This window comes from Nicotiana attenuata, chromosome 3, assembly GCF_001879085.1.
Source record: "Nicotiana attenuata strain UT chromosome 3, NIATTr2, whole genome shotgun sequence".
Lineage (NCBI taxonomy): Eukaryota > Viridiplantae > Streptophyta > Magnoliopsida > Solanales > Solanaceae > Nicotiana > Nicotiana attenuata.
Genome location: NC_031991.1, coordinates 34,156,565 through 34,170,851, shown reverse-complemented (window position 1 = coordinate 34,170,851; position 14,287 = coordinate 34,156,565). Strand labels below are relative to the sequence as shown.

The 14,287-nt window shown below is 35.4% G+C and overlaps 1 protein-coding gene across 3 annotated transcripts; it reads right to left on the bottom strand.

Annotated features, from left to right (window-relative positions):
- On the bottom strand, positions 7,120-13,501 carry LOC109223509 (zinc finger protein GIS2-like). Of its 3 annotated transcripts, none has more exons than XM_019387853.1 (5): positions 13,397-13,498; positions 11,862-11,914; positions 9,500-9,707; positions 8,878-8,970; positions 7,120-7,917 (listed from the first exon to the last, which is right to left on the bottom strand). In XM_019387853.1, the coding sequence occupies exons 3-5, from the start codon at positions 9,622-9,624 to the stop codon at positions 7,347-7,349; spliced, it is 789 nt and encodes a 262-aa protein (XP_019243398.1). In that variant the 5' UTR covers positions 9,625-9,707; positions 11,862-11,914; positions 13,397-13,498; the 3' UTR covers positions 7,120-7,346. The 3 variants fall into 3 exon arrangements, with proteins under 3 accessions (XP_019243398.1, XP_019243399.1, XP_019243396.1); XM_019387854.1 differs by lacking the exon at positions 11,862-11,914 and adding an exon at positions 10,219-10,394 and having other exon boundaries at positions 13,397-13,497; XM_019387851.1 differs by lacking the exon at positions 11,862-11,914 and having other exon boundaries at positions 13,397-13,501.

Below are 14,287 nucleotides of genomic sequence, written 5' to 3'. Positions count from 1 at the left end.
AAAAGCTTTGAAGCTTTGAATTCGAATTTGCGTTTTCAAAAATCATTATTTGTTTGGATTGGGTGTTGTTGCAAACAATTGAAAATATGGTTTGGAGTTTATATCTCAATTTTGAGGGGTTTTGGTGAAGATTAGACTTGGTTTTGGCTGAATTTCAGATTGAAGAAGACATGATATACATTATATTTACGAAATTGTAGTAAAATTGTAAAAAAATTGTATTATGTTGTTTATATATTTTTCTTTTATTTATTTAACTATTGTATGAAAGTTGAACAACATTGTATAAAAATTATATTTAAGTTGTATGATATTGTAGTTGTATATAACTGAGTAGAAATAATGTATGAAAATTGTAGATAAGTTGTATAATATATAATTAGTTGTATGAAATTTATTTTTACTATGTATAAATCAGATACAAAATAAACAAAAGACATATTGTATAAAATTTGTATTTAAGTTGTATGTTATTGTAGTTGTATTTAACTGGGTATAAATAATGTATGAAAGTTGTAGATAAATTGTATAATATATAATTAGTTGTATGAAATTTGTTTTTACTATGTATAAATCAGATACCAAATATACAAAAGACATATTGTATAAAATTTGCATAAAATTTGAATTTAAGTTGTATGTTATTGTAGTTGTATTTAACTGGGTAGAAAAACGTGTATAAGTTGTAGATAAATTGTATAATATATAATTAGTTGTATGAAATTTATTTTTACTATGTATAAATCAGATACATAATATACAAAAGACATATTGTATAAATTTTATATAAAATTTGCATTTAAGNATTTTCTTAAAAAATCGAAACTTCTTTTTTGTGAACTTTAAAAGGGCGTATTGGTACTGATTTTTGGCTTGTTTATTTATAGAACAAATATGAAGATGCGAACAGACTAATTTTATATTTAGAGAGAGAGAGAGAGACACAGAGTGTGTAGCTCTGCCCATGCACATCTCGAGTAAAGTATCTCTTTACACAACATCAAGAGAAGCAGCTTATACCATTTGCTACCACATTGATAATTAACAGATGATACACACAAATATGTCCTCAAAGTGAAAATCATCAATTTCTAATGACGATGCACAATAAAGGAGAGCTGTTAGGTGGAGGGACATATGTGAGTGAAAATTTGATTAAAGTGATCGACATGGATAGAAGTGGGGCTACTATTGCTTACGATTATTTCAAGGAGAAGCTCATAAATGGGGATAATACAGAGCTGCCGATGTCGATGCACTAAAGATTGGTGAATTTGACAGAGTTAGGAGATTATTCGAATATATAGAGGACAGAGATTTGTGGAGATGAAAACTTCCAGACAGTAAAGCATTCATCTCAAGTATTTGTATTGAGAAAGTGACAATGCTCAATAAAGGACAAAAAAATTGGATTATATAAAATTTGAATTAAAATGACGAGATCTGAGGGATTTAAATCCCTAAATATAAGTTCAATCTGGAGAGAAGAGGGGAGAAAGGAGAGAAAAAAGAAAAAGGGTGTAACTAAATCCCTTGATTGAAGGCACAAATAATGGATTGGGAGTCTTTTATGGTGGATTGCATATATTTTGTAACTAAAATGTGTTTAGGTCGGATAAATACCAATACATGGACATTTTTCGTAATAAGGATTCAAATAGTGTATAGGAATGAAAAAATCTCTATTTTATATATATATATATATATATATATTGTGGGCGGGTGGAGAGGTGGAGGTAGTTGGGAACTTGGAATTTTGTGCATTCACAATTAAATTCATGAATTGCTTGATTTGATGATATTCCATATCGTAATACTCATTACAATTACATCACTCCTATTTGTAGTATTTGTATGTGGTATTCTTTTAGATTGTATGTTATATCACAACATACTATGATACTTGAATCTTATAAAAGAAGATTCACACAGTTTTAGGTTGATTAGAATTCACAAATTTTAGGCTTGTGTTTTAATTTCTCCATTCTTTTTTCCCAAAGCTATCGAACCTACAGTTAAGATAACTTAGTTTGGTTGTTTAGTGGCTTTTTGACGCCTCTACGAATTGGACGATCAAACTTTAAATTGAGTTAGACAAATTAAAAAAGGTCGATTCCTGTCACATTGCTCACATCCAAAATATGTAGGCCAGCCTGTTTGACCATGTTTTTGGGAAGTCAAAGATAAATGTTTCTTTTCTTAAATATACTTATTTTAGAGAGTTAAGGTATTTTGATGTGCTTTCGAATAGTAGTAATAGTTGAAAAAAGTACATTTTCCGATAAGCATGACCAAAGTGCTTCTAAGCAAGAATTTATCCCTAGAATTTACTTTGTCAGTACATTTGTATTTTAGATAAAGTATATTTTTTTCAATTAAATGACCGTTATATCTATCTCTACATCAATTACTATTACACAATTTATTTTTATTCAATATTCCATATATTTTTTTATTGATAGGCGCAGAACACACGTGCAACGCACGTACACTAAAACTAATAATTCATATAAATACATATTAGTTGAGCACCCAATCTAAGTAGTAATTTCAAAATTAAAAATAGTTAAGCACCCATAATTTAAAAATTCTGAATCCGCCCCTTACATTATTCACCGGCGGATCTACATTGTCTACTATGGGTGCTTAACTATGGGTGCTTAAGCACCCATTGCTTTGGGACACAACACTAATACTTTATATAGAAAAACTAATAATTCATATAAATACATATTAATTGAGCACCCAGTCTAAGTAGTAATTTCCAAATTAAAAATAGTTAAGCATCCATAATTTAAAAATTTTGGATCCGCCACTTACATTATTATTTCGTCGTAATTTTTTTTCAAGTGATAGATCAACATAACTTGGTTATGGTATGCATATATATGTTCTGGTTCATTTTGCTTAGAGCCAATTTGAAAACAGTAGTGGAGTCAGGATTTTCACTAAGAGCAAGAGGTGTCAAAATTTAAGAAAGAAATACACGAAGAAATTAAGGATACATAATATATATATATATATATATATATATATATATATATATATATATATATATTACTTTTCTCGACAAAGGGGAGTCAACTGACACCCTTGGAGCTATGTAGCTCCGCTACTATTTAAGAAACTACCTTGTAATTATATATGAATTTAATCAAGTGTAATTACATAATTTGACTTGTTTGTTTGGCAAAATAATTACTTGGTTAAATCGGTAAAAATTTTACGGGTCGCCCTATTTGGTCGCCCCCATTTAACCTATACCCATTTTTTTAAAAACTTAACTTGTACCCACTTTTTAAACAACTTCAGCCCCCTTTCTCCTCCCCATTCTCCTCCTTCGTTTTCTTCTTCTTCTTCTTCTTTCTTCTGCTGTTGTTGGTGCTTCTATGAAACTTCAGTTCATGGGATGATTGCCATAAGTATGTTTATCAGATTATTTAAAAATAAATTATAAATAATTATGTAAGTTAGTAGACAATAATTTGTGAATATTTCCACGTACGGAAAGTTTAAGGTCACAATTGATGATTCTTTTCATGATAATTCTGTTCTTTTCACGTTAATTTGTTTCCAAAATTTTTTGATTTAGATAATGTTGGCAATCTGATTATTTTATAGTAGTTTGATTATAACAAAACTAATGAATCCAGGACAAAAAAACTTCAGCTTATTTAGTGCAGAAGTTTTTTCAAATGAACTAAATAATTTCGGCATCTTCTGCTAAAGTTTTTGAACAAGCTTTATGACAAAACTAATGAATCCAGAACAAAAAAACTTCAGCTTATTTAGTGCTGAAGTTTTTACAAATGAACTAAATAACTTCAGCATCTTCTGCTGAAGTTTTTGAAAAAAGCTTATCCGTGACAAAAAAACTTCAGCTTATTTAGTGCTGAAGTTTTTATAAATGAACTAAATAACTTCAGCATCTCCTGCTGAAGTTTTTGAAAAAGCTTAATGACAAAACTAATGAATCCAGAACAAAAAAAAATTCAGCTTATTTAGTGCAATTACAAAAAAAATTCAGCAAATAGAGAACAAAACTTCAGCTACTATGCTTAAGTTCAGCAATTACAAACAAAAACTTCAGCACACTTGGTTCAACACACTTGCTACTTCAGGCCCGTCTACTAGAATGCTGAAGTTTTGCGTGATTGCCTTTGCTACTTCAGCCTCGTATGCTGAAGCTACGCGAAAAAGTGGGTACACTTGCAATTTTTTTTTTTTGCAAAGCGGGCACAAGTTAAAACGTGACCCAAAAAGTGGGTATAGATGCAAATCCCCCGTTAAACCGTACTTGCCCAGAGACACAAGTATGCCTAATCTAGTACTGGGGGAAGTGCACGGTTGGCCACTGATAACACATGTATTTACTTTTAAGCCACCGTTTAAAATATCTTTAGCCTTTAGCCACTGCTTTAATAAACTTTAACTGCCCGGACGAAAATACCCTTCTGCTCATGTCCTTAACTTTTGTACTTAACTTCAGGACTTCAGGACTACATGTCCTTAACTTTTGAACTTGGAACTCTAAGTTCAGGACTTCAGGACTACATGTCCTTAACTTTTGAACTTGTAACTCTAAGTTCAGGACTTCAGGACTACATGTCCTTAACTTTTGAACTTGGAACTCTAAGTTCAGGACTTCAAGGCTATATGTCCTTAACTTTTGAACTTGGAACTCTAAATTCAGGACTTCAAGGCTACGTGTCCTTAACATTTGAACTTGGAACTCAAACATAAGGACCAAGCGTCCTTAACTTTTGAACTTGTAAGTCAAAGTTAAGGACCTATTGTCCTTAACTTTTGAACTTCTTAGCCTAAGTTCAGGAAATACTCAGTTACTACAGAAAACTGCAGGTAGCATGGGTGGAAGAAGGAAAAACAACGTGTATAGATAATTTAATGAACCCTCGGCAAAGGAAATTCAAACCCATAAGAGGAAAAATATCCATTATTTAGTATCCTTTAGATCAGTGAATCAGCCATATAACTCAATGAACAAGGTGAAAACTTGTAACTGGTAGATCAGAGACTTCTACTTATTGCTTGTATCGCCGCCGCCAAGTCTAGCTCCGCCTACCCAGTCTTTTCAATCCACTGTAATTTCATTTGGGAAGGAAAGGGTAATTCAGTCTTTTCATATTAATTTTAATAGACTAGTGGCTACTTTTGCTCAGCATTAAAAATGGTGGATAAAAAGTAAATACCACTTTAAAAAGTGGCTACCCCACGCAATTTTTACTCTAGTACTCCCTCCGGTCCACAATAAGTGACCAATTTGCTTTTTTATTTTGGTCCAAAATAAGTGTCCATTTACATAATCAAGAAAAAATTCAATTTGTTTTTACAAAATTACCCTTATGTACATATCCCGAAAAAGTTTTCTTACTCCTCACATTAAATATTTAAATAAGGGTAGTTTAGTCATACTAGGTATTTTTGTAAGAATTTAGTATTTTCTTAATGGGCGTGCCAAAAGTAAATTGGACACTATAGACCGGAGGGAGTAAATATATATCTTCGTTGAGTACCGAGCAAGTGACGTCGGTTGAACATAGAGTGATTAGCTGATGTAGAAAGGAGAAAGCTGAGCGAGCAAGAAATTGCTCATTTTCTAGAATTTATAACCTAATTAGAGTACAAAAGTTTACAAGCTAACTGAACTGGTACAAAACCTAAAAAAATTAGCCAACATAGTGTAAAAGTTGTCGTTAATAACATTCACCAAATATTTAATTTATAAAATAAAATGTCAAGAACATGTATAATCGTAATCCATTACAACGTTATAATAAGACGTTTCATATAGCAACCGGGGGCGGCCCTATGTTAGGGGTAGGGGATTTTTTTATTTTACTTTTTTAGGGGTAGGGGATTGATTCACTGGAATCCGTTATATAACTTTGATATATAGGGACATACATCAAGGATCTCTTAAATATAGTAATGGTACCCCCAAAATCACATAAGGCTGCATGGTAGATTTTGTTGAGTGTGCTGCTGAATTCCTACTTGCACTTGTCAACTTGGGATTACAACCCAACTCTTGCATTTTAGGTTTTACTTTTACTTTTCATAGTGAACCACATTTACTTTACTGATTTCAAAAAAAAATCAATTATAATTTAATACTTGTACATAGTAATCAACTAAATTATTATTGTTCTTTTTTAAGTCCCTCCCTCAAAATAGAAAGCTCTAAACCGTAGCTCCTCTTTCTACAAATAGAATATTAAAAAATCTCCCTTTCTTTAACAATCACTTCGAAAAAATAGCAACATCTCTTAATTTAGCAAAGACGACTGAGAGTTTATACTTTGTTGATAAATTATCATAATCGTTAAGGCTTTTGAAGAGTTGCAAGCCGAAATTTATCGCTAATAATTAGCATTATCTAAAGATAGTGTACACCCGCCGCCATCGAACTCAAATTCTGAGTCTAACAACAACATACTACTTAGATAAGGTTCCACATGTATTCTTACTTGTGACAATTATAAAGACTTACCTGATTGGATTTGAGTGCGACCGGGTGGGTGTATTCAACGGGTGGGTGTATTCAAACAAATCCTATATATCAGCTGATAGCTTAGGCTCCACAACAATAATGTCATTACATTGTAAAAAACTTGTCTATCATTATGAGGAATAATTTTTAATTTGAAAAAAAGAAAGAAAAAAAAAGAACAAAAAGAAGAAAAAGAAGAAACCCTGTCGAGTTCTGGTAGTTGAGTTCTGATTTGGGCATCTCCCAGATGGCTGTGTTACTATAATTACACCAACATAGCATTCTTAATCCTCGAAATATAATTACACCACTGCTTATGTTTTGAGTGATGGAACAGACCAGTGATTGGCAACTATTTTGGACTCTCAGCATAGTGCTTTCGAGACCTTCCTTTCAACTAAATAGCTTGCATTTGCCTTTAATACAATCAAAAGATCTATTCATTGATTGGTACTGGATGGAGAAGAAACAGAAACCTCAGTGTCATAAATTAATACTTACCCACATTTTCATGGATTAACAAAATCGATCATTTACCCCAACCTATAGTTTTTTCCCACTTCACCTTGAACTAACATAAAACTGTGAACGGAGGTGGAGGCCCCATGTAAAGGTATAAAGATCCGTCTCAAATAAAATGCATAAACGTCAATGCAATCACATAAATCCATGTTCTAAACAAGTGCTTCAAATGCATCGAGAACACTCAACACAAGCTGCAAATAACTTGTTCCAAAATCCAAATTATTCTAAACTAATGACGATCTTACATCAAACTAAAGGCAGTATCACCACTCAGACTGTCAGCCTATCAATATGGCAGGTCTTTCATCTGTTAATACCTCCTAGGAAAACGGTCCATAAACCTTCCGGAGGGGCACTCGAATGCTTGGTGTCCTCTTCCCCCGCAGTTGTGACAAATCATCAGGGCCATGCAATCACGGCTCATATGGCCTACCTGCTGACAAGTTCGACAAACCATGTCCCGGTATCCTCCACCACCACTAAACCCACGACCACCAAACCCACGAGATGGATGTCCTCTTCCACCACCTCTCTCTTCAATAACACTGGCCTTGGGGCAATCTCTGGCCATATGACCAGATATATTACACAAATTGCACACAGGATCATTTTGACAATCACGTGCCAGGTGACCAGTCTTTCTACAATTTTTGCATGCCTTCTCATTTGTGCAGTCAGTTGCAAGATGCCCTTGCTTGAAGCAGTTATTGCACAGCTTCAGGTCCCCAGGTGGAAGTGGAGGAGCAGTGCAGTCTCGCGCACGGTGTCCTGCCTTCCCACAGGTGTGGCAAATTCCTTCATTTGGACAATTTCCGGCCGTGTGGCCTGGTTCTCGGCAATTCCAACAAAGAGATTTTGTGGAGCACTCGGAGGCAATATGCCTATTGAAATATTCAAAGCAAACAAGAATAACAAGTTAACAAATACTAGTGGTTTATCCAAACTAATTAACCCAACTTCAACAAACACGCATGGCAAGAAAGATGCACCTAAGAAGTATGCAAAAGAAGGGACAAAAACCCCAAGAAAAGGGAAGGATAAGTATATTCCATCAAGTGACTTTTCAAAGCTAGTACTTTTTTTTTTTTTGACAGGGTAAAGCAGTGAATTATAAACTAGTATTATACTGCATGTAGATACTTCATTCAGGCTTTCATGTTGTGTGTTCATGCCCCTGATATGTAGCTCTTGTTGATTTTTGAAGTAACATTTTAGCACTTGGGTTCAAGTGTTTGAGCAATAAGACTCAAACAAAAAAGTGTTTGAGCAGTAAGACAAAATTTTAAGTAGTACACAGTAAGATTACACGTATAACGACACTTCTAACAATCGTTTGTGTACGCATATAAGCTAAGGTACTAAAATTGATGTATTTTAGGCTGTAAGAGAACTATAATAAGCTCCCCCCCCCCCCCCAAAAAAAAAAAAAGCATGTCAAGATAATTTGAATTTTAAAATTTAACCATCATCAAGCAGAACAAAAAACAACTGAGAAGACTTGGAAATTCAGAATGGTTCCAAAAATATTTTATTTGAATCACGTGGCTAAGAAAATTCAGTCATTTCTCTATTCTTTCGGTTCTGCTAGTATCTGTTTCCTGGATCCAGGTGTCGAGTTCTTAACTATTGTGTAAGAGGGGTTTTTTTTGGGGGGTGGGTTTAAAGATAATAACAAGGCTACGGGAATGACATTGGCAGCTTCTACACTAAATATATAAGCCAACAGTTTAACAAAGAATGTACCTGTAATCAAAGTTAAGAGCAATGCTGAGATTTCCAAAGTTGGGGGAGGAGGGAAGGGAACTAGTAAGTAGTTTATCAGCAACTTTCTAGATGCTTACCCAGGAAGACCGCAATTGTGACATATTGCCACATTAGGGCACTCCCTAGCAAAATGACCAGGTCGTTTGCAGTTCTTACAGAGACCGTCTGGGCTGTAAAGAAAAAATAATTGATTATTGTTGGAAAGATAGAAAAAAGAAGGTAAAGCCCACGCCAACCTTCCTCCAGAAGAGCAAAAGAATGAAAAACTGTAGATCCTAGAAAGAGTTGAAGATTTCTTGACATATCTAGCATGCACATAAAATCATAAACCATAAACAGCACTATTATCAGTCAAGAGAGAGTGGTTGTGAAAACTTCACAACTGAGCATTTCAATCTAATGCAGATGAATATCAGGGTGGTAAATCTGCTTCAAATAGTCTGTTCAGCTTAGTCCATTAGTTAGTCTTAAATTGTGAAACAGCTTTTTATCTTAGAAGTGCAAAAAAGATAGATCTTGAAACCAACTAGTAGGTACAATTCAACCTATCCACACATTCATGTTAAAGCAACTTTAAAAGCAAGATAGCAACATCCTCCATTTCCATGTCTAACAGACAGAACTCCCTTAGTTCCAGTCAACAATTCCTCGGGAATGAGAATAGTTAAGCAACATACAAATGATTGAAAACCAGATAACCTGAAGCCCCGACGTGACTCCCGTCTATATGGTGCATCACGGTGGGAATACCGTTCCGTGCGGATTTTACGATCTCTTGGGCTCCTGCTTCTGCTCCTGCTTCGGCTTCTGCTGTCAGATCTCATTTTTGAAAACTATCACGAGTAAACCACCACTAACAAAACCACCAGCAAAATATCACCACACCACCACCACCAGCTGCCTCCTCCTGTCCACCACAACCACACATCCAAGACCACATCACAAATCCATAAAAAACCTCTACTCCCATGATTTATATACCAAACCCCCAACACCACTAAGGAGACACTACACAATAGCAAGATCACTTAGACATCAAGTTTATATACACTAAAAAGCTGTTGACACAGGAAACTTCGTCTCCAGCCACATCCTACATACTGTGCACATCTCGTGGCAAATAGATACCCACACATTATCATTAACATTCTAGTCACCACAAACGATCTCATAATGACTTCCAACTTCATAAAAATATAGAGATAGCTTCAGTAACCAGCAGAAAAGTGAAATAAGTGTTGGTAAAAGGCAAAGTTTTGCAAGCAACAGCTACTACTTCGAAATATAAACTACTTAAAACAGAGAATACAACATATATGTCAAGTGGTAAGAGATCAGGTTATATTTCTCAGTCCAATGTTACTTTCCCTCTTTTCAAACTGTAATCAACCGAAACAAGTGACATATTGGCTACTCACAGAAAGAACAGAAGCTTAAGTGTAAACTTCCTCGCCATTGTTGTTCACTCTTTTGTTAGGTGGAGACGAATGTACATCACTGTGCGGTAGCTTCTACTAGGAGTAGATGCCCAATGAAGAAACTGCTCAAGAGCAAGGAGTTATGAATATCATTCCAGAGTGTGTGTGCTTCATGTCTGTTGAAGATGTACAATCTCTTTAGTAGGGAAGGACCACAGTTCTTTATTAAAAATTAATTACATTAAGCACAAGGTCCCTTATTTCCTTTTAAATATCATTGACCATGCCCCTGTATCATTTCTGCATTTCTGTCCATACATATAATCCTAACTATTAACATCTTGCCAAGTATGAATCCTCAACCCCCCACCAGTCCCACCAAAGTCCCAAGTAACACAACCCATTGATAAGAGCAAGTATTACAAATTGAGCGAAAATTTGCTAAATAGCATTAAAAAAGCTAGCTACTACAACCACCCCCAATAGCAGCAAGGGACTACCTATGCCCTTTTGTCCCTTGTTATCACCTCAGCTATGCTGCATGTCGCCAGTGTTATCAAAGGCATGCTTAAAGCGCGCTTAAGCCTTGATGCGAGGCTCAAAACATGTTGAGCGTCTCGCTTCGCCTCGCTTAGGGGGCGCTTCAGTGTTGTCATCAAGGCTTTAAGACATACTTTTCCTTGCCAATAAGTGTAATCCTGAAGAGGCAACATTAAACAGTTGATATTTCACTTTATCGTAAATTTTCTTCAATTTCTTTGTCTATATATTTGGTATTTATGGTTATAGATATTAGTCTTGTACTACACATACATATTTGTAATTTCTCTCCATTTGCACCTTTCTTCATTGAAGCCCACGCTTTATTTGTACTTTGAGCTTAAAGCCCTAACAGACCTTAGAGCCTTTTTTGCGCATTTCGCCTTTGATAACACTGAATGGCGCTACAACCCTAGAAGATCACCATTACACCCACCCCTCCCCCTTTATAAAACGACGTACCAAATCCGAAGCCTTAATTGCAGCACAAGTGCTAACTGCTAATTGAGGTTCCTATCTTGGAGTGGAGATGTACTACGTTCACCTACCGAGCTATTCGTGCCACACCATAGCTCTTGGCAACTTCATCTTAACTTGAAACTTGAAAGTTTGAATGGACCCATTGCATCAATTTATACACCAGTCCATTCACTTCCTTTTCTAGTTTTGGCAAGTGTTAAGTTTCTTGTTCTTAGTCTTCACCTTCTTTTGAAAAAAGAAAAGGTAAAACTACTCCCTTACCCCTATTCCATAAGTACTATCTGAATTCCCAAAGGTCAACTTGCCTAATTTCAAAGTATAGTAGTTCACACTTTTGAAAAGAAAAAATTAAAATTTGCCAAAATTACTCTTCATAAAAGAAGGTTACGAAAATTACCCTACAATTTATTACCAACTACAAGATGTTTTAAAGCCCTTATTTAAGTTAATCCATTTGACTCTAGGAAAGCAAAAGGTGAAACTTCTTGGTAAAAAAGAAGTTAAAGAGGAGAGGATACTCCACAATACAAGCCCAGGCCAACTACCAATCTACAAGCAGTAGAAAATCGAAGAAAGAATGGTGAATACACTAGATCACTGATAATTTATATAATCACTTTCACCTAGTAGAAATCCAATAACTTCCTAGTGCAGCCCATTCCCATGTTATCCATCCCTGCATAATTCAATCATAGCAATATAATTCCTCCTCACTACAATATGCAGTATCATAAAACTAAATGAGTAAATGACCTCAATATGCACAATGACATGATTCACTAGTAAGGTGCACTGCTCCAACACATGTTGAATTGAAAATTATAATTTGTCCAAAAGTACACTTCCGATTCAGTGGAGATTTAGTGCTCAAACAAAAACTTGCACTTGGACCAAATCAATTTGTTAGAAATGAAGGAACATAAATTATAATTTCTTCTATTCGTAACTCATTCTCAACCAGTCAACCCAAAACTCTAGTTGAAACCAACATCGCATTCACTTTGTCTATGACTTAACAATAAATTAGCTGAACAAGCAAACTACACAATTATATTGCTTCACAGCCTCACCCCCACAACCCCACCACAAGAAAAAAACAATAAACAAAAGACCAGCTAACTACCATTTATGGATGAAGTCAGCCTTTATATTTATTTGACATAGCACACGCAACCCGCCAACCCATCACCAACAAGTCCTTATTGACCCTTTTCTCCCCAATGACTTGAGCCAATAACCTCAAAGTTGGAGATTGAGGATCCTTTAGATTTGTCTTTTACATATGTATTCAGTATTTTGCTTTCCACCAAAGAGAAGATATAGTGGATTTCAGATTTTGGTGTCATCCTTCAATGACTAATAACTAAAAATGTTCTCATCTTCGTCGAATAGAATTTCAGTTGTAATCTGTATGTAGAAGAGCAACATAGCTTACTTCTACCCACGAACCAGGCAACCTTTCACATCCGGAATATCAGACAAAAAATCCTCCCCAACTTTCCCTTAGGTCACTTCCAGCCACAAACCAGGAAACCCTTTTGCATCCATAATGTCAAACATGAAATTCTCATCAACTTCCATTCCATCAACCAATTTCTACCTAAAATCAAGGTAACCGGAGTACAAGCAATGCATACTCACAGCTTGAGCTAGCGGGCGAATATTCCACCTCGTCTCAGACATTTAGTGATTTCCCACTTCTGCTCTCTCCATTAAGTATTAGTAGATAATAAAACCACACACGACAAAAACCTTAAAAGAGCATAGAACAATAGACGATGGGCAAATAAAATTTGCAAAAATTACAAAGCAATACAATTAATTGCACATATAAGCCGGTGGTTAAGCTACATTTCTAATTGCTACGAAAATCAGATGCTCTTTTTTAATATAAGTGCCAATAAGTCCGAAACCCTAGTTAATGTTTTACTATGCAAATCCAGGTAAAAATTAAGATGATGAAAAGAACCCTAAGAACCAAGGTTCAAATCCCACCAGAGGCAAACAAAACCCAAAGCAGAGAAGACACAGCACAAGTTTGTACATTGAAGAGTACAACGTAACCCTAAAACTATTCCAAGGAATCGGAGACAGGTAATTACTTGCTATTAGATAAAATAAATAGGTGAATAAATAGAGAGAAGAGAGATAAATGTACCTGCAAGCTTACGAAGATGGAGAATCCACAGCGAATGGATATGGAGAAAACTGCGACCCAAGTAACTGCGCGGGGGAATAGGTGCCAAAGGGCAAGGACAGCAAATCCCTTAAATAGCCTTCGAAATGCTACTCTCTTTTTTTTCAATTTCCGACCTCGTGTCCGCTTGCCTGCATTGCGACCCAATTACTAGCTATTTTGAATTGGTGTAATTACTAGGGTAGTAATTATGCAACCTAGTGTAATTACTACGATCTATTTGTTTACCCTAGTGTAATTATAGTGTTGTAACTGTATGGGCCAAAATCCGACCAGGGAAATTAAGTACGAAGAGAAACTATAGCGGGGGGACCGTAATTCGCCATGGGCGGTTCGGCTATGTATGACTCGGGCAAACCTCCGAAGAGTCCGTCATGGACGAGGTCGAGGACAAACAGAACAAGTCATGCTCAAGAGTCGATTGGTCCGAAGTCATGTTCCTGAAGCAACGCTAACGAGCCGAGCAGCCGAGGTCGGAATCGAGCACTTAGATTGGCCAAAAACGGCTAGTTTTAGCAATAGAATATTCTAAGGGAATATTCTATAGGATATTTTCTGCATTTTGTACTTTAAGTAGGTAAGAGATATATCACATATAAATAGGAATAGAGAGAGAAAAAAGGCAGCCAAGATTCCATTTGATAAGTTCTCTCCAGAGAAGTCGACTCCCATATAACTACAAACGTTATCTATAAAGAATATTCAGTTTGTTGTGTTGGTCCAAGCTTTTCCACGCTAGATCTGATAAAGTGTTTGATTAGATTATAGTTATCACAATGCATGCATTAAGACATTGCATTATTAATACCATGGTTGCATATGCATTAGTATGCATAGGACAATAACAAATAG